Raw genomic sequence first — 20394 nt, 5'->3', positions numbered from 1 at the left:
CTGGAGAATAGACTCTTTGTCAAAGCTGAGAAGAATTGGCTTCGCCAATTTTTACGAAAGGTTCATCAGAAACTACAGCACCGTTGCTGCCCCCTTGACTGCCCTGACCTCCAGTAAGCTTACCTTTCATTGGACCCCTGAAGCTGAAGCTGCCTTCCTGGAGCTCAAGAAGCACTTTACCTCCAGTTCTGACCATGCCTGATCCCGAGAGACAATTTACCCTCAAAGTGGATGCCTCCAACACAGGGGTTGGAGCAGTACTGTCCCAGAGGTCCCCGGACAACAAGGTGCATCCCTGTGCTTTCTTTTTTCAGCGTCTCTCACCTACCAAGAGAAATTACAGCATTGCCGACCGAGAACTCCTTGCAGTTAAGTTTGCATTTGAAGAGTGGCGTCACCTATTGGAAGGAGCAGCCATGCCATTCATAGTCTGGACTGACCACCGCAATTTGGAGTACCTGAGGTCAGCCAAGAGACTCAACCCCCACCAGGCCCAGTGGTCATTGTTCCTTAACCACTTCAACTTTACCCTCACCTACCAGCCTGGCTCCAAGAACATTAAGCCTGATGCTCTTTCCTGAGTCTACTCACCTCCCCAAGTTGACAAAGAGCATGCCACCTGTCTTCCAGTGCTCTGGTCGCTGCCACACAGCTTGACATTGTCAGAAAGGTGGAGGAAGCCCTGAGGGGCTGTCCTGTGCCAGACAACACTCCTGCCAGGCAGCTCTTCATTCCTGAAGCGGTTCATCCACATGTCCTGGAATGGGCTCATGCTTCCCGTCTCTCCTGTCACTCTGGGGTCAGCCACACACTGGCTCTCCTGGACCGCCGCTTCTGGTAGCCATCTGTTAGACCTGATACGGCCAAATTCGTTGCCGCCTGTCCCGAGTGTTCCAGGGGGAAGTCCAGCAATCAGCGACCCCAGGGACTCCTTCAGCCTCTGTCTGTTCCTGGTCGCCCCTGATTCCACATCCCCTTGGATTTTGTTACCGGTTTACCGGTCGGCAGAGGGATGTCAGAGGTGCTTATGATTGTGGACCGCTTCTCAAAATTTGTCCACTTCATTGCTCCACCTGAACTACCCTCGTCCATGGAGAGCGCAGAACTCCTGTTCCTGCACGTTTTCCGTCTGCATGGCCTACCCCTGGAAGTGACCTCGGACTGGGGGTCTCAGTTCTCCAGTCAGTTCTGGAAGGCCTTCTGCTCGCTCATCGGCCCCAATGCCCAACTCTTGTGCAGCTTTCACCCCCAGACCATGGGCAGACAGAGCGCTGAAATCAGGAGTTAGAGAAGACCCTGTGCTGCATGGTGGAAATGTTGCCTTCCTCCAGGGTCGATTCTCCCATGGGTGGAGTATGCCCACAACTCACTGCCAGTCTCAGGTCTGTCCTCATTCCCCTGCTGCCTGGGTTATCAACCACCCCTGTTCCCTGAGGAAGACAAGGACGTTGAAGTGCCAGCCGCACAACTCCTTGTCCGACATGCGCATCGGGCCTGGAAAAGGGCCTGAACCATTCTACTCTGGTATGTTACTGAGATGAAGAAGTCTGGGGACTGCCCAGAAAGTCTGCCTCTCTTCTAATGACATTCCCCTCCGTTCTGCCTGTCACAAGCTTGCCTCTAAGTTTATCGGCCCTTTTACTATCACCCGTGTCCTGACCCCGTCCGCCATCAGACTTCCACCTCCCCTACGTTGCATCCATCCAGTCTTACATGTCTCTCGGGTTTTCCCGTTTTCACTTCCTTGTTTTCGTGCACACCTGCTTGTGATTTCACCTCATCATCCCTGTATATACGCCTTTCTGTTTTGTTAGCACGCTGCCAGATTGTCATGAGCTTTAGCCTTGCTTTCTAGCATTATTTCCTGATTGATATTTGGTTCGACCTGTTTTGTATTTGACTTCCGCTTTCTACTTATCCCATCAGTCTAATTTGTATTCAACCTGTTTTTGTTTTTCGTCTACTCATAACCTTACAGCACTATGAGCCTGACCAGGCTACTCATAACCTTACAGCACTATGAACCTGACCAGGCTACTCATAACCTTACAGCACTATAAACCTGACCAGGCTGCTCATCACCTTACAGTGCTATGAACCTGACCAGGCTGCCCATAACCTTACAGTACTATGAACCTGACCAGGCTGCTCATAACCTTACAGCACTATGAACCTGACCAGGCTGCTCATCACCTTACAGTGCTATGAACCTGACCAGGCTGCCCATAACCTTACAGTACTATGAACCTGACCAGGCTGCTCATAACCTTACAGTACTATGAACCTGACCAGGCAACTAATAACCTCACACCACTGCATTACCACTTTTAACCATGCAGGGGGGCTGCTGAGTTCAATAACGGAGCTTCTCCAGCTCAGTTTTGCTTGTAATGCTGGGGCATTGCTGCGGTGTTCATCGGTCTCTGTATTGGAGCTGTCCTTTACAGAGGACGAGCCGGCTCCGAGCCAGCCCTGAGACAGCCCAGCCAGTGGAGAAATTGATGAGGTCATTATGGATCTGACATTCAGCATACCACCCTTCACCAGCAGCACTCCAGCACAAGGTGTGCAAGGTCTGGCTCTCCCTCCCAGTTCTGTCGCTACCTGCCTCCACTCTGACAGGCTAACCAAAAAAAATAATAATAATAAAGTTGTGAAAGTATTCTGTAACTGTGAGTTGAAATGCAAAAATCTTGGAGCTCCGAACAGAAATGCTGAAATGGAAAGCAATCAAGCAGAAAGGGCATTACTGCTTGACTGCCGTGTGTATGTGTGTGAGTGTGTGTGTAAGTGTGTGTTGACAGGCCTGGACATTACAAGGAAAACTTGTGTGTCTACTGTGTGTTTGTTCAAGATGAAAAATCTTTACTGTTGGTTGCATAGCTCATAAATCATAAATATTTGTACAAACAGCTAAATATCACAGTGGAAACCACAGGTTTAACAGAGGATGAGGGGCAGCAGAAATGTCATTCCTTGGTGGAGCAGACTTCCCGTGTGTAAACACAAGCTGTTTTTACAGTATTTCTCACAGTGAGAAGGAGCTTCAGGATCCCATCATTTACACTCTTAATGGAGAAGAAATGCGGTTTTCTACCTTGAGCTCCTGACCTGAACATTGATCGCCTCAGACATCGCAGCAAACACGTTTCACCTGTCCAAATATTACCCTACCTTTCTCTCCCCAGGCACCCATTTTCCCAGAGACCGTCACTCTGATTAATGCGCGGAATTCTAAACATTCCTGTAAATTGAGAGTCGATCACGCCAGATTCCAGCGCAGACGGACCGTACTTTCGATAAACCTTTCGTCTCGTCTTGGCTGCAGCCCACAGCAGCTATGAGACGATCATAAATAGCTGTGTAGGATTACCTGTGTGTAACCAGGGTAACAGACACCTGGGGAATTTGATGGCTACTGGCCTATATTGCTCTCCAGCCCACACAGCAATTAATATGTGAAGCAATAAACCCAATTAGCTAATCTGTTATTAAATATTTGTTTGGCGCTTACGTTAGATAATTGCCCCCTCTATATATAACTATAATATAGTTAAAGTATAATTACTATATTAATTGTTTGTGTACTGGAAGGGACTACAACTCTCCTTCAGGTTGTAGAGATGTGTTCTAATTATAGTCACATTTTTTCAATGCATAGGGAGTGGGGACATTTATTTTCTGAGTTTAGAAGGGGCCATTTTCATTGTCTCTGTTCTTTTGATACCTATTTAATCCATATATCTGCGCTATACAAACCGGGGAAAAGGAACAAGCATACTTATATATATATATGTATTTATAAACATAAAAATTTAGGGCGTTTGATATCTGGCAGTTTTGTGCTGAAGGCCTTTCCGCGAGTGAGCCACAGATTCTCTAAATTAGAAGGCTGAGTATAAACGTCATTACCGGCTCGAGCAGGCAGCTGCAGAGATCAAACGCTGCATAGTTGGATTTGCCTCCATGTTAGATGTGATTAAAGCTGTGTGTTGTTACGCCATGAGCACGGTCAGAGGGGAAGGAGCCTGAGGTCTGAAGGGCAGGGCTGTCGTGTCTGGTGTGTGTGTGTTTGTGTGTGTAATCACAGAAGCAGAGTAGTGTAGGAGTATGAGAGTATTTGGAGTGTGTGAGAAGAGTATGTATAGTGTGTAATAAGACTTTGAGTTCTCCATGCAAACCCATATACGTACACATGCAGGAATGCAGTCTCTCTCAATCTCTTTCCCTCACTTTCTTTCTCTCTCTCACATACATGCACACACACACGTACATGCACCCCCCCCCCCCCCCCCTTGGTAATACCCCTTGGTAATACATCTCTCTGACAGTCACACCATAACTGATGTGTGGAGAACATTCTAGATCAACATGTATCCAAGTACTATATCTCCCAGAGGGAGTGGCACCCTCCTAATTGTGCATGTTATAAAAACACCCCCCCAAGTTTTTGGAGATGCTGTACAAACACAAGGCCTGCCCTGATCCAGACCATCTTTGGGGTCTTCAGGTGATCCTGCACCAATATCACAGTTTCTCTATGATGACCAGATACTCAGCTCTTTTTTTTTAAACAGACAAGCCTTCCTGTTGTATTTTTAATTGTATTTTATTCCAACAAGGGGAAAGCTGAGGCACTTACAAACAGAGATTGGATCACAGAACAGAAAGGATTACTATGGGGAATCAAACCCCTGCTTGTACAGGGGGATTACTAGTATGTGTTAGATGTGTTAGGAGTCTGCCACTCTACAGACAGCGCCACATGATATCCTGATACTCCCTGTATTCTTCATGTAATATGTTCTGCTGCTAAAATTACTTGACATGTCTTTGTAATATTAATTAAGGGGCATGGACAATTACAATATTATGAGAGTGGATGTTCTTGACAATAATACAGCACCAGAACCTCCTATAACCAGAACTGTATTCAAATACTTTTCTATGGTTTATTGAGCTTGTCTGGTGTATTGGAACCCGATGAAATATTCTCAAAAGGTGTGAACCCTGACTTCGGGTCCTCTTGGTCCTTCTGGCAAGATCAATCGGGCACATCCAAAATAATCCAAAACAATGACTTGTTTGACCCAGGTCTGCCCGATACCAACCAGAACCAGAAGAGGAATGCAGAGTTGAGTATCTGGTAAGTCTATAGCATCTGTGCCGCTACTGAAGAGGAAGAAATCGGCATTCAGCGGAATGCTGTTCCCTCATTAGATATTTCACGCAGGCAGACACCCCCAACCAGGGCCGCTATCAGACCAGAATGTAATAACGAGCCTGAACGAGCCTGAACGAGCCTCTCATTAAACCCATTGAATCCTTTAAGCCTAATAAATCCAGGTGGATGTCAGTTTTGGACAGATACAACACGTAAAACAAATACATGATGACAGTTTAATCAGGACAAACAGCATTTGTATACTTACTATGATCCCTTTGACAGGACAGAAAGATTATTTATTGTAATAGTTCAGCTGGAGAATGGCCCCCAGGCAACACCCCGCCCCCCCTTGATTTTACAAAGCCACTTCAATAACATCCTGTCGAGGATGAGGGCTGTTTAATGTTTGTTAACACCTGTGGGTTTCCTGTCTCTGGGGGTGAATGTTTAGTAAGTCATTGCTGTGAGATATGATTGGTTTTGGAGGTGATTGATGTGTGATTAGATATTCTACATACAATCGTTTGTATTCTTTTTTTTATTATATCATTTACAACACACACAACTCACCAACATATAGATCCACATATAAATCAGTACCAAGTTAGATTTAGGAGGTGCTTACTGATTGATATGATTGGTTTAGGAAGCTATTGGTGTGAGATATGACTGGTTTAGAAAGTGAATGCTGTGAGATATGATTGGTTTACGAAGCTATTGCTGTGAGATACAATTGGTTTAGAAAGCGATTGCTGCGAGATATGATTGGTTTAGTAAGTGATTGCTATGAGATATGATTGGTTTAGAAAGTCATTGCTGTGAGATGATTGGTTTAGGAGGCTATTGCTGTGAGATATGAGTGGTTTAGAAAGTGATTGCTGGGAGATATTATTGGTTTAGGAGGCTATCGCTGTGAGATATGATTGGTTTAGAAAGTGATTGCTGTGAGATATGATTAGTTGAGGAGGCTATTGCAGGGAGATATGATTGGTTTAGAAAGTCACTGCTGTAAGATGTGACTGATATGGAATGTGAAAAGGAGAGAGCACATACACTCACGCATGATTTACTTCATAAGCTCTTATTAGCACTCAAACTTTCCTTGCAAAACTAGTACACTTCTGAGGGAGTGTCTGCCTTTAATGTTGTTTAAACCTCAGAAATTCCACATTAAACTGCTCATGAAAGCCATCAAACCTTATTACTTTTCAGCACTAAAATGGACTGAGTTACCCTCTGTGGAACAGCCAGTTTCCTTTTGAAAGAACATCATTATTCCCTCAGTATCTCCAGACTGGTAATATCAATAAAGAACATTGCTATTTCTACTCATTTCCAGGCCTGAACTTCATATTATCATTCAGCTTCACTTCATGTATCTATTACTGTCTTTCTGTTAAATCTACTCCATATCTGCCTGTCTGCTATTAGTCTTTTTAAATTATGGGCATTGCATACAAATATGCTGATTGATATGTATGCTTACCTGACCCCATTAAAGGGTCTTTTCCTCAGGTTTACTTGAAAAAGGAAATTTTTGCTGAACTCTATTAGAGTTCAGCAAAAACTGAAATTGAGGATTGTAACTGTTAATATTGGGGATCCAGCAAAAAGCTGACAGTGTCGTGGTTGACACGAGGTCAGTGGCAGGTGTGAGGTTAATACATGGCCAGGTGTGTTGGCAACAAACGGTCAGTGACAGGTGTGGGGTTGACAAATGGTCAGTGACAAATGTGGGGTTGACAAACGTAAATGGTAGGCAGGTGCATCTCTTTCACCCATTCATACACACACTCACCCACCAACGCCGATTGGCTGCCATGCAAGGGACCAACCAGGCAATCAGGAGCAATTGGGGGTCTTGATCAGGGACACTTCGACTCACTCAGGGCGGGATCCTCCGACTGCCAGATGACAGCTCTTACCACCTGAGCCAATGTCGCCCATAGGTGTGGGGTGTGGGTTTCAGACATGGTCAGTGCCTGTGACTTTAATGTTATAATGACAGCTTCTCACCAAGGTCAGCACTGTGCCACAGTCAAAACCATTCCCTCTGAAAAATGAAATGCTTCAAAAAGTGGAACGCCACCTGTTTCCCCAAACTAACCTATCAGTTTGTTTATCTACAAATATGACTCTGCCATCACCCCCAATGGCTTTCGTACCTTATACAGCTGGAGGCTGGTATCACTAGCAGAAAAAGTTACACTCCTGTCGCTACAGTCAGGGCATTTTTGGTGGACACATTCCAGGTATTTCTTATTGTAAAGGTATACCCAGACAAACCTGAAAGCCTGCTCCCAAAGCTATTTCCTAAAAAGGCTAGGGAGAGACAGGGCTGCACTCTGTGTCATAGATGGGTAGTTTTTAGGTATGTCCACAAAGTTAGGTATGTGCATGCCAGAGTGAGCCATAACGGTCACCCGCATCTTCTTTGCTTTCAAATAGAACCCTGGATCTATAGTTGTGTTTCTGCAATGATAGGAGGCTTATTATTTTCTCCAAGTGTCTGGAATTTTCCAATAACAGAGTTAGTCTCTTTCCATTGGCTGTTGAGGTTGGTTTGCTTTCGAAACATATGGCCCTCAGCAGTCTTTAAAAGACACTGGCTCTGCAACTGACAGATAACAAATGACAAAATTAGCTCCTCAGAGCAAAGCATCCCATGCAGACTGTGTCTGTCGACTGTGATGTCACGGTATTGTGCTACGGCCCTGTCTGTGTGCATCCACAGAGAACCAATAAGAAACCAACGTGGGGCCACATATCATACTGGTGAACCCTGGAAACTCTGGGTACTGACAAATATTTGTTGTTGCCAAGGTAACTTCCCGAAGGCCACCAGAAAGAAATTAATCACCAGGAATCTGGCCTATTTTGTTTCTCTTCCATTTTCACAGATTTCAGCTTTTGTTATTTTATTTGGGTTCTATATACAGTGGTGTGATTTCTTATTTTTTTGCATGTTTGTCACACTTAAATGTCTCCTCCACCTCAGTCCTCCTTCGCTGCTGATGACTTTGCTGATTTTTTCGATGAGAAGGTCACAGACAGCAGTTCCTTCACAACCTCTGCCCCCCTCTCTGTGCCCTTCCCCCCCACTAGGCCCATCCCTTCTTTTTCCACTTTCTCCCCCCTTACAGACTCTGATGTTTCTCAACTCCTGCTCTCCCACCACCCTACAACCTGTGCCCTTGACCCTATCCCCTCTTCTCTTCTCCAGACTATCACACCTGACATTCTCCAATTTGTCACCTCCCTTGTCAACTCCTCCCTCTTCTTCTGGCTGTTTTCCAGCATCCTCCAAGAGGGCCCACATCACACCTCTACTAAAAAAGCCTACTCTGGATCCCTCCATCATCCAGAACTACCGCCAGGTATCTCTTCTTCCTTTTCTTTCTAAAACCATAGAACGAGCCGCTTCTAGTCAACTTCTTTCTTTTCCAACAACAACCTGCTAGACCCCAATCAGTCTGGCTTCAGATCGGGCCACTCGACAGAGACCGCACTCCTCTCCGTCAGTGAATCACTCCATGCCACACAAGCAGCCTCCCTCTCCTCTGTCCTCATTCTTCTAGATCTCTCTGCTGCCTTCAACACTGTGCATCACTCCATCCTCCTGTCTGCCCTGTCAGCAACAGGCATCTGTGGCACAGCCCTGGACTGGATTGAGTCCTACCTCTCTGGTCGCTCCTTCCAGGTTGCCTGGGCTGGTACGGTATCGACACCTCGGCCCCTCGCCACAGGAGTTCCTCAGGGTTCGATCCTAGGCCCGCTTCTTTTTTCTCTTTACACTTGTTCCCTTGGCCCTGTGATCACTGCACATAGGCTATCCCACCACTGCTATGCGGACGATACCCAACTCTTCATCTCATTCCCACCATCTGATACACAGGTTTCAGCCCGTATCAACCTTCCGAAATACTCACACGTCACCCCTGCTTACTTCCCTCCACTGGCTGCCTGTCATGGCTCGCATCAAATTCAAAACATTGGTGCTAGCCTTCCAAGCAGTTAAGGGGTCTTCCCCAGCTTACCTACAAAAAATCATAAGACCCTACACCCCTGCCAGACCTCTTCGTTCAGCCTCCACAGGCCGCTTGGCACCTCCCCCTCGCCGAACCTCCACCTCACGCTCACGACTACTGTCTGTTCGGAACTGTACTGTCCTCTCAGGTCTTCTTTGCACTTGTTCTTGTGTTTGATTTGCACTTTGTTGTACGTCGCTCTGGATAAGAGCGTCTGCTAAATGCCATGTAATGTAATGTAATGTTCTGGCTCCACGGTGGTGGAACGAACTCCCCGTTGAGGTCAGAACTGTAGAATCTCTCCCCACCTTCAAGCGCAAACTGAAGACGCACCTCTTCAAGCAGTACCTCTCCCCGTCCCTCCCTACCTCCCTGTGAACCTTAATTGTTGTCTTTGTGATTTACTTTGTGTATCGGTATTTTTAGTTGGCTAGGTAAGCAGTGTTTGGATAGTTAAGTTTGGTCACTTTTGCTTTGTTTGTTCGTTTAAAAAAAAAAATCAAAAAAAAAAAAAATCAAATAGGCCCTGGTCCTTATCTCTGTTGTACAGGTAGCAGTCGAAATTGTATTTCCCTCTAGGGTCTTTCAGCGCACTTATCCCTGGTTATGGGTATGCACTTTGTTGTACGTCGCTCTGGATAAGAGCGTCTGCCAAATGCCATTAATGTAATGTAATGTAATGTAATTTAAGTAATCAAGTTCTACAATACATTACCACAAGATGGTCACTGCTACTGCCATCTTTGGTTAAACAGAATTAGAATTAATTTGTTAATCTTTCAATCGGTCTCATGAATATGTGACCCATTCATTTATTCACTATGGACTACAAGAGAAATAAAATAATAAGAAGGCATCTGAAAGTGTTATAAAATGACATTTGGAAAGAGTTGTAGTCTTCCTGTTAGGTAAAATGTTGAAATATATTGGTTGATTTTCGGGATCCAAAGAGCCGCAGTTCCAGTGTGGGAGGATTTTGGGGAGAGGAGGGAGGATTTTCTCAAACAAGAACTGTGGGATCAGAAGGAGCATTAGGGGGCACAATGTTATTCTGGGTCAATCGGGGTGCTCGGGGAGACTGAGTCAGCTTTGGTCCTAGTGGGGTTCCACAGACCTGCAGCGTGGAATCCACTGTTCAGCAGTAAGATAAACATTGTGAAGATATCAACCATAAGTTCACCACATGCTAAAACTGATTTATTTAAATGTAAATATTTCACCCTAAAGTTTTTTTGGTTCGCCCTACTTCATCTTTGTTCAAATTCTGATTACTTTGGGTGTTTTCTTTGGAATGTAAACCTACATAGCAACTAGTACCAGTGCATGACTGCCATCCATGACCCAGTGTGTCCACAGTACATCCATGTGTCTTGTGTGGGCCCACATCCAGATCAAGCCATCTGGTTAACATAACTTAACAGAGTTAGCTGATAATGGAATCAGAATGTTACAGTTTACTGATAATGCTACAGAGCCCTCCATAATGTTTGGGACAAAGACCCATCATTTATTTATTTGCCACTGTACTCCAGAATTTGAGATTTGTAATAAATAAATAAATCACATGTGGTTTAAGTGCACATTGTCAGATTTTAATAAAAAACATTTTTATACAATCTTTAGTTTCACCATGTAGAATTACAGCAGTGTTTATTCGTAGTCCCCCCATTTCAGGGCACCATACTGTTTGGGACACAGCAATGTCAGGTACATGAAGCTAGTCATATTTAGTATTTTGTTGTATATCCTTTGCATACCATGACTTCCAGAAAAGAATGGTTTCTCCTGAATATTTTTTCCGTTCAGTTCATGAGTCATGGCATACAAAGGATATGCAAAATACTAAACATGACTACATTCATTTACATTACATTGCTGCATCCCAAACATTATGGTGCCCTGAAATGGGGGGGGGACTATGTATAAACACTGCTGTAATTTCTACATGGTGCAACCAAAATGTATACAAATGCCCTTCATTGTGCACTTTAACCACGTAATTACAAATCTCAAATTGTGGAGTACAGAGGCAAATAAATAAATGATGGGTTTTTGTCCCAAACATTATGGAGAGCACTGTATGAGAATATTAGTCAACCAATAATGTGATAAAAATGCTACATTTAACTGATAATGTGATAAGAAGATGGGCTAGCTGATAATTATTTATTACTATTTTGGACATAGGAGTTGGCTAGTTATACAGTTGGAATGTGACAGCTAGCTAACAATCACATTAGAACATCAGCGCAATTTGACAATGCTGTCTGATAATGCAGTTAGAGAGTTATTTTTTAGAATGCAACGAATCCAGACTGCAGTCACATCAGGCACAGATCCCCAATGACATATTTAAAAAATAAATGAAATGGTTCATCATTTTCTGTGCTATCTTCATTTCATAAACGTTTACCTTTCAGATGAGGAGCTGTCAAGAAAAAAACATTGGCAGATTAAATTACACTCTCTTTCATAGAAGTGCCCGAAGAAGAAACAGAAAAAAACACAGTAAGAAAATGAGTGAGGATGTCTTTCCCAGAGGCATGTGGGAATGAGAACAGTCTCTTTATTCCCTTTCTATGTCTCTCTCTGAGAATGAAGCACAAGGGTTGGAGCTTCACTCTGCTGCAAAGATTCCTCATAAACCCACATACCAGTGCTGCTCAGTCACCTGAACACAAACACCTGACCTTCTAATTGCAGCACAGCAGACATGGAGGTGACCCCAAACACAGCTATAATCTGGACTGTGGTGTAAAACGTGGTGCTGGTTGCTGCTTGGAAACTGAGTGATGGAACTCAGCAAAACAAAAGCAGAGCACCTTTTCCTCACCGTAACTAGCAGTGGTCACTCAGCCCCCTGGGCAGGGGAACACAAACATTCCCACAGCACAGAAGGAACATTCACACAGAGAGCGGTAATCCACACAGAACACAAAAGCATCCGAATGAAATCCAAAATAATTTAAATAATTATTTATTTTGCTGCTCGCAGCAATAATTCATCATGAATAATAATAATAAAATTAAAATAAATGGACAAAACAAAAAAAGCAAGAACAATTCTTAATTTACAATTTAAAAAACAGCATCATCATTTCATCATGAAAGCAGGGGTTCTAGTTCCGGGTCGCTGCGCAAGGCGATGCACCTGGTCGTTCGCTCCTCACACTGAGACGCTGTCCCTTTAACACTGAGGGGGACCCTGGACCTGCGGGAGGAGTCTCATCAGTGGGAGGAGTCTTCCAGAGGTCATGCCCCTCAGTCTCCCTCCCACAACTTGAGAGCTTTTGGGGGCTTGTGCGTACCTGTGCTGAGGGCGGAGTCACAGAGGACCCCACCCCAAACCCAAACGACTTTCCAACTATACTTAAGACTACCCACAATCCCACCTGAGACGCCCTGCATCCAGGTAGAAAGGACCCACACTGCAGTAAGCCCTTTAACCATTCCCCCATCTGCTTACAGCCAATCAGCACTTTTGTGTGATCTCAACAGCCAATCAGCACACCCACGCCATCCAAACAGCCAATCAGCATGTCCAAGCCTTTCAAAAAGCCAATCAGCAAGTCCACACTATAGCAAAAGCCAATCAGCATGTCCAGGCATTCCCATCGATCTCAGTTCAGTTCTAGTCTCTGACTGGAAGAACCCCCTGCCTGAATACCACAGTCAGTAGAGCTGATTGGTTTTGCCATGAACAGGGGGTGTATCACTGAATGTTCAGGTAACTGGGCATGGAGTAGTTGAACATCAGGAAGTCCAGCTTGTACAGCTGGTAGAGCTGGGCCTGCTGACGGCCGTTGATGTTCTGGAAGAACTGGGCTGCCATCTGGTCTGTGGTACGGGTGGACTTGGTGTAGGTGGGGAAACGCACGTGGTCGGCAACGCCCGCCAACCGGAGGATGTAGTTGGAGTCTTCCTCCAGGGTCTCGTACTTGCCCACCAGGTCATAGCGGATGTGGCAGGGGTGGCAGAGCGAGTAGACCGTCTCCCAGTGTTCGTTGAGAGGGCCCTCCTTCAGGGTGGTGGGGTCCACCAGGTACTCGGCGAATTCGGGGAAGCGGACGTCCGCCCCGGACTGCAGGGCCTCAAGCGTGGCGTTCTTGCGGTAGCGGCGCACGATCTTGGTGCCGAAGCGCTTGTGGAAGGAGGTGTTGTACTTGAGGGTGAACTTATTGCGGTAGGCCGAGACCAGCCTCTCGAAGGGCTCGCGCACAAACAGGAACTTGAGGAAGTTCTTGAGCCGGTGGTTGATCTCGGGGATGCTGTACTGGTTGAGCGTTTTGAGGTTGGAGGGAATGTGCGCCTGATTGGACGGGATGTCCATGGGGTGGGTGTACTTGCCCTGCCCGGTCAGGACCATCATGACCCGCTTCCAGTTGGTGCAGGCCACCTTGGGCACGTAGCAGTAGATGAGCTCGTGGGCCTCGTCCACCACCAGGTGCTTGAGATCGGCGGGAGTCAGTACCCGACGCTTCCTGCTGGAGGCGCCTTGCGTCCGACACGTCTCAGCCACCTGCTCCCGCCGGGCCTGGTGCAGGAACGCCGCTCCGGAATATTCCGACTGAGAGAGAGGAGGGAGGGAAAGATATGCATTGTTTTCTTTACTAATCCACAATCTATCATCCATATTGTACATAATTTTATTATACAATCTCTACTTTGGCAACACAAGTGTCTATATTTGTCATGCCAATAGAGCACTTTGAAATTCAAATTGAATTGAGAGAGAGATGGAGAAGGAGACATGAGGTGAGAGATGGGGTGAAAGAACAGGGGCAGGAGAGAGCAGAGAAAGACAGAAAACAAGACGAGACGAGAGATGGGGAGAAAGAGAAGAGAGAGGCAGGAAAGATGGGGGAAAGGAAAAGAAGACAGACTAAAGGAAACACATTAGCTGGTTTCATCATCTTTTAGCCCTCTGCTAAAGACCTCAAATCAACGTGTCATACTACAGTCTTACAAAATAATGAATAGATGTCTGAATCAATAATAAGCAAAAGGCGGTAGAAAAACTCAATTAAATTAGACAGTAAAAACGACTTTCCCCAACCCGCTGGCTGATAAAACAGCTATTCACATGGATTTATAGTTGGGACCCATTTGAATTTCACTAAAGCAGCAAAAATTATTTTAAAAACTGATAAAACACTGTGAATATAAGATTCCTTAATTTCCTGTTTCTGCCTAGCCTTTGCCAGCGATGACTGCCAGTCTCGGGGAGGGGGAGGGGGATGGGGATGGGGGTGGGGGTGGGGTGTAGTGCAGTCCAGAGGGGAAGAGGATCATCCAGCTGGTACTTCCTCCTCCTAATCACAACATTTTCTCTTCAACGACATTAAAGACTGCAAACTTACGCACGAGTTCCACACCTTATGAGGAATCAAAAACTCTCCTTTGAGGTATGACTCAAAGCAACCAAAACCGTAGAATGCTATAATTAAGAAGCAGGAAAAAATTATCCTTGGTCAAAGCCTCCCTCCTTCATCCTGTTGTCCTAAATCTGCAGGACAGAGGAACACTGCAGCACTATAATTCCAAGATTTGATTTACAGTTAGGGTTTAAAAAATAATTCACCACATACCCCATATACACCACACCATCATATCCACATAACAGTAAAATGAAACCATATCCTCATAGCAATATGCCATAACAGCCTAGCACTGTACCCTCATAACAGCACATTTAATGGCATATACTCCCATAATACCATACTACCATAACACTGTATACTGGCATTACTGACAGGTATATGGTATGTGTACCCAGGTTTAATCTCAGCACCACAACAGACAGAAACAGACACACAGACTCGGTCATCCATGTTGGCTTTTTCCGTGACCCTGTTTGTCATTTGCAGCCACTGAAGACTACACCGTGGGTTTCTACTGCCATCTGACCCCACTGTTCAGAGCCCACTTTCAGAGATTCCACCATGACTCCGCGACCTGTGTTTATTTTCCTGTGTGACACAGACAGCAATCACAGTCTGACCTCTTTCTGGAAACTTCCGTCTGTTTCTCTTTTAGAAACTATGTGTACAGAGAGCTCCCAGTATTAGACAAAACAACCTGATATTGAACCCAAACCAGGCTGCTGGCAGCCTTGCAAGGTGGGTAAAACTATTCACCAGCATTAAAGGGTGCTGGGGTCCTGGGCTCTGATTGAACCACAGCAGAATAGGCCCAAATCAAACCTTACTGTCCCTGCACAAGTACCCGCTCTCTTCAACTGAGAGAAAAACAGATCTCTCTACTCCTGGAGGGGGCACTGTACCTATAGGTATAACTGCAGTCATTACATTACATTACATTACATTAATGGCATTTGGCAGAGCGACGTAAGTGCAAAGTGCATACCCATAATCAGGGATAAGTACACTGAAAGACCCTAGTCCTGGAGGGCCGCAGTGGGTGCAGGTTTAACTTCAGTCCTGGAGGGCCACAATGCCTGCAGGTTTTACTCCAGTCCTGGAGGGCCACAGTGCCTGCTGGTTTAACTGCAGTCCTGGGGGCCAAAGTGGCTGCAGTTTTGTGGTTTCCTTTCAATCAAGCAGGCAATTTAGGTCTTGGAAAATAGCTATGTAGACTCCAGTCAATAATAGAGTTCAATTAGGAAGTTTAAGTGCTGAAACTAAAAATAAAACAGCAGACACTGCGGTCCTTAACGGCAGCAGTTTGAGATTCTGCTTTGTGTGAGAAAATATCCTTAAATGTTGATGAGTTGACCGCAGCCCTGTCTGGTTTTCAGACCAGAGGGCTCTGATACACAGACTCCGCACCGCACACAGCATAAATAATGCACCAATCACAACCATCCCACACATGACCTCACCGTCAGTCAGGTGGCCTGAAAGGTGAGCCTCACGTTGTCACATTTCAGTTGCATATCGGTGCATGAGATGCCAGCCATGGTTACCGCCCCCACCCCCCCTCCAAATAAAAGGGACAGAGGGAGGTCAGCAGGTAGCCAAGAATAGCAGAGAATAACCCCTGAATGGAACCTCTAAGCCCCTAAGGATGTTTGTTTACTTCAGAGTAAAACTGTTTGCGTGATTTAAAGGAGGCGCAGGGGGAAGGGAGTGGGGGAGAGGGGAAGTTTGTATGGGAGACCGCTGAATGGGGGGTGGATTTGAGGAATCTTTTGTGACGGTGAATTCCCAGGCATCTGGCAACACTGGAGGCCAGGTGAAGGTGACGGAGGAGAGAAAGGACCTTGAGAAAGGGAAATGAAAAACACGATGACGCTTATCTCCACACACCCTAAAAAACAACAGCAGTTACCACTCTGGCCTGCTTCTCTTCCCCCCCTGAAAAGGAAAACAAAAAGAGAGCGATAGCAGGGCTCCAGCTAAATCCCCCCCTCAGGATACAGCAGGGGGCCTAATCCTAAAACAGCAGCAGGTTTAGTGCATCGTAGCACCGCACTAGCAAACCACAGTTCACCTCTCCCTCAGTGAGAACGACTTGCTGATCTCCCGGCAGACTCTCGTCCTGCAGCTAAAGGTCAGAGTTTATTGTGCTTATTTGAAATTCAAAAGAAGGCAAATCCGCTGAATTATTAAACGAAAGCCATCTTGCTGAGTTCTTTGTCCTCCCAGTTTTCCCAGGGCTGTTCTCAGAGTTAATGTTATAGTTTTTGGCACAATAATAAGGAATAATAAGGGAGTAAAGTTTACCCAGTGTGTGTAAAAGAAACTTCCTCATATACATTCACATATGGACTGTTTTTAACATGTCTTAAGAGCATGTACGCACTTACAAGTATTTAACAAGTTCAATCTTTCATGTGTCTGGTGAGAGCATTAGCAGAAAATTTCATGATTTAAGTAATGTATTTATACTATAAATATATCAATGCTGTGATCTTCCTAAACTTCCCTCAAAACCCACAATTTGAGAACTGCTGATTGGCACAAGCTCAATACTCAAAAGCTTTTATGTAAATTTTTATGGGAAAATCACAGACTGGTTTATGAGAAACCCCCCACTGCCACAGCATGCTTACATTACAACCCCCGATACAAGATCACAGCAGCCCCCCACAGCAAAGACCCAATGTAGGCCTCTCTCACATCCTGGGGCTAAATTAGAAAGACCGCCCAGGACATATAAGCTCTACTGAGCCTCATTGTTCCAGGACTCAGGGCCACACACCCGTAATCACTAATCTTGAAGGAGTTTTGGTAGTGAAATATGAGTTTCGACAAGCCAAATGAGCAAAGCTGTGATCTTTCTCACTGAGCAACATGAGTCGATAATTACAAACAGATGCTTTACATTAACGGTAATTAAATATTTCCTGAGTCGGGGATAATTCACCATATTTTCTCACTTTTCTTGCTGAATGGAGACAGGGGGCAGTAATCGCCTACAGCTGGACATGGAGAGGGTTACTGGGGGCGTTGTGGGTTTTGGGGCAAGGCCCTGCACCACTCCGGTGGCATGGGATCTGTGATTACTCATACAGCAAGAAGAAACCAGCGTCTTCTTCTTCTCCTAATGCTTCTAACAGCTGTATTGTCTTCTTCCGCTATACTGAAATGTCATTTAAAACTCAGCGCTGCGGCGCGTCCTTTTGGTAAATATTCGGCTGCCTGTATCTAGCATTGCATCACTGCACTTCCTGTCTGTGCATTTCTTGCCAGTCGCTTCCTATTCTCTATCTGACTAGTCTGACTGTACCATTCCCCCTAGTTATTCTGTGTACCCTCTTATTTAATGTATACTCTATTACTGTCATCATCACTGGTGTTGCTATGGTTACTGAAGATAATTCAAACAGGGCTACAGACCCCCCCCCCCCCCCCACAGGAGTCTGGACACAGAAAGAGGAGCAGATATGGGGTCACATCCACAGTGAGCTGCTCTCTTTAATATATGCAAACACATTCACTAGTCATGCAGACTAGCTTCTGGGGGGACAAAGGGCAAGCAACTGGGCCTGACACAGCAGTGATATCCATGGCGACAGAGCAGAAACCCATGAAGAAGAACAGAAGGATCATCCTAAGGGTAGGGGGGTCACTTGTTGCAGCTATTGGTTGGCAGGATATGCTGCTCATGGTAAGCCAGTGGGATTGAAGGGCAGGAGTACGGGAGGCTCAAGGAGACCCAAACTCAGAACCGGGGGGGGTAAGTGAGGGAAAGGTTGGACTCAGGTAGGGGCTCCACCCTGATGGGACATAGGAGGTATGTCCTAGGAAACATGGGTGTGTTTGAGTGTGGGGTGTGTGTGTGTGCCTGTGTGTGTGTTATAATACACAGGGTAATATTCCTGGATGATTCTTTAGAGAGAAGGAGTGTGGAGCTGCAGATGTGACAGGATTTCCTCGGGAGATGAAGGCACAGAAGAACGGGCAGAATGCTAATCACAAACGCATCAAACAATATTAATGTTTCATATAGCAAAGGCTTTGCTGTAAAGGGGAGGGGGAGATCATCATTATACACGATTAAACACAAATCATTTCTGCTGCTGCTTCCAGCTAAAGCACCTGTTCTTCCCTCTGAACATATGCATAAACTTGGGGAGTTACACACACACACACACACACACACACACACATTCATATGTGCATGTACTTACACACACGTGCATGTGTGTGTGCCTGGGTATGCATATGTTACCATGCGTGTGTGCCTGTGTGTTATGTGTGTATGTGCATTTCTGTGTGTATGTTATGTGCACCTTTGTGTGTAGATAGATGTGCGTGTGTGATTTTGTGTTTGTGTGTGTTCTTTTTAAAGAACAGACATAATGACTGTGTTGGTTCGCCCCGCTCCATCAGCAGAAACACATTAGCGCTGTACAGCAGAGAGAGGAGGGCGGTGGGAGTAAATAGCAAGTTTGCTCATACTTTCCCTGAGCCAACAGGAATACCTCTTTTATACCATCCTCTCAATTACGCATTTCACTCGCAAGAATAATTACGCACATACACACACTGTGTTACAGTGTGAGGAACCTGCAGGAGGAGCACAGTGTTACAGTGTTAATAAACTGGAGACAGTTCCAGGGTAAGATGGAGAGTACTGTGGCATTATGAATACCACAGAGATACACTGCTTTTAGATCCCATTTTACTAGAGCCTGTACTTAACAGACTTCTTTATGGTGATGTAAGTGTATAGGCCAGCTTCCACAAACACAGAGAGAGAGAGAGAGAGAGAGAGAAAGAGTGTGTGTGTGAGAGAGACAGACAGACAGACAGATAAACAGATCAGAGGTGGATGAGTTCAGTTGTGTGTGTGTACCCGTGTGTGTGTGCTTGTGTGTGTGAGTGTGTGTGTGTATGTGTGGGAAGGACTCTCTGGTTCTGTGGTTCTGCATGGCAACAGGGTGTGGGCTTTTCAAGCAGATCTGTCTTTTCCAGATGCTGCTAGCTGCCAGCTGCAAAATATGCCCAATCTGTGCCACTCGCCAGCAGCTCAATATTCCACTGCAGTGTTTTAATAATGACCTCTGCTGTACAGATACGCTCCAGACCAAACCCTCCACCTCTGCTGAGAACTGTGCAGGATCTGAGTCGCAGTCACACTGCTTCATCCTGCTATTGAACTAGAGAGAGTGAAGAGTGAGGAGTGAGAGAGAGAGAGGAATGAGAGAGGGGTGCAGGAGAGTGAGGAGTGAGAGAGAGAGAGGAGTGAGAGAGGGGAACAGAAGAGTGAGGAGCGAGAGAGGGGAACAGGAGAGTGAGGAACAAGAGAGAGAGGAGTGAGAGAGGGGAACAGGAGAGCGAGGAGCAGGAGAGAGAGGACTGAGAGTGAGGAGTGAGAGGAGTGAGAGAGGGGAACATGAGAGTGAGGAGCGAGAGAGGGGAACAGGAGAGTGAGGAGCAGGCGAGAGAGAAGTGAGAGTGAGTAGTGAGAGAGAGAGAGAGAGAGGAGTGAGAGAGGGGAACAGGAGAGTGAGGAGCGAGAGAAGGGAACAGGAGAGTGAGGAGCAGGAGAGAGAGGTGAGAGAGGGCAACAGGAGAGTGAGGAGCAGGAGAGAGGAGTGAGAGAGGGGAACAGGAGAGTGAGGAGCAGGAGAGAGGAGTGAGAGAGGGGAACAGGAGAGTGAGGAGTGAGAGAGGGGAACAGGAGAGTGAGGAGCGAGAGAAGGGAACAGGAGAGTGAGGAGCAGGAGAGAGAGGTGTGAGAGGGGAACAGGAGAGTGAGGAGCAGGAGAGAGAGGAGTGAGAGAGGGGA

General features: G+C 45.8%; 1 protein-coding gene across 2 annotated transcripts in view; it reads right to left on the bottom strand.

Moving 5' to 3' along the window:
- Positions 1-12156: 12156 nt before the first annotated feature.
- Positions 12157-20394, bottom strand: part of LOC133135451 (carbohydrate sulfotransferase 11-like) — a 32753-nt gene continuing 24515 nt past the window's right edge. For both annotated transcript variants that reach the window (XM_061252463.1, XM_061252464.1), the window contains exon 3: positions 12157-13762. In XM_061252463.1, coding sequence (XP_061108447.1) covers positions 12908-13762 — 855 coding nt within the window. In that variant the 3' untranslated portion in view covers positions 12157-12907. The remainder of the gene's footprint in view (positions 13763-20394) is intronic.

This window comes from Conger conger, chromosome 8 (assembly GCF_963514075.1).
Source record: "Conger conger chromosome 8, fConCon1.1, whole genome shotgun sequence".
NCBI lineage: Eukaryota > Metazoa > Chordata > Actinopteri > Anguilliformes > Congridae > Conger > Conger conger.
Note: the sequence above shows the minus strand (reverse complement) of the source record. Positions and strands in the feature narration are given on the sequence as shown.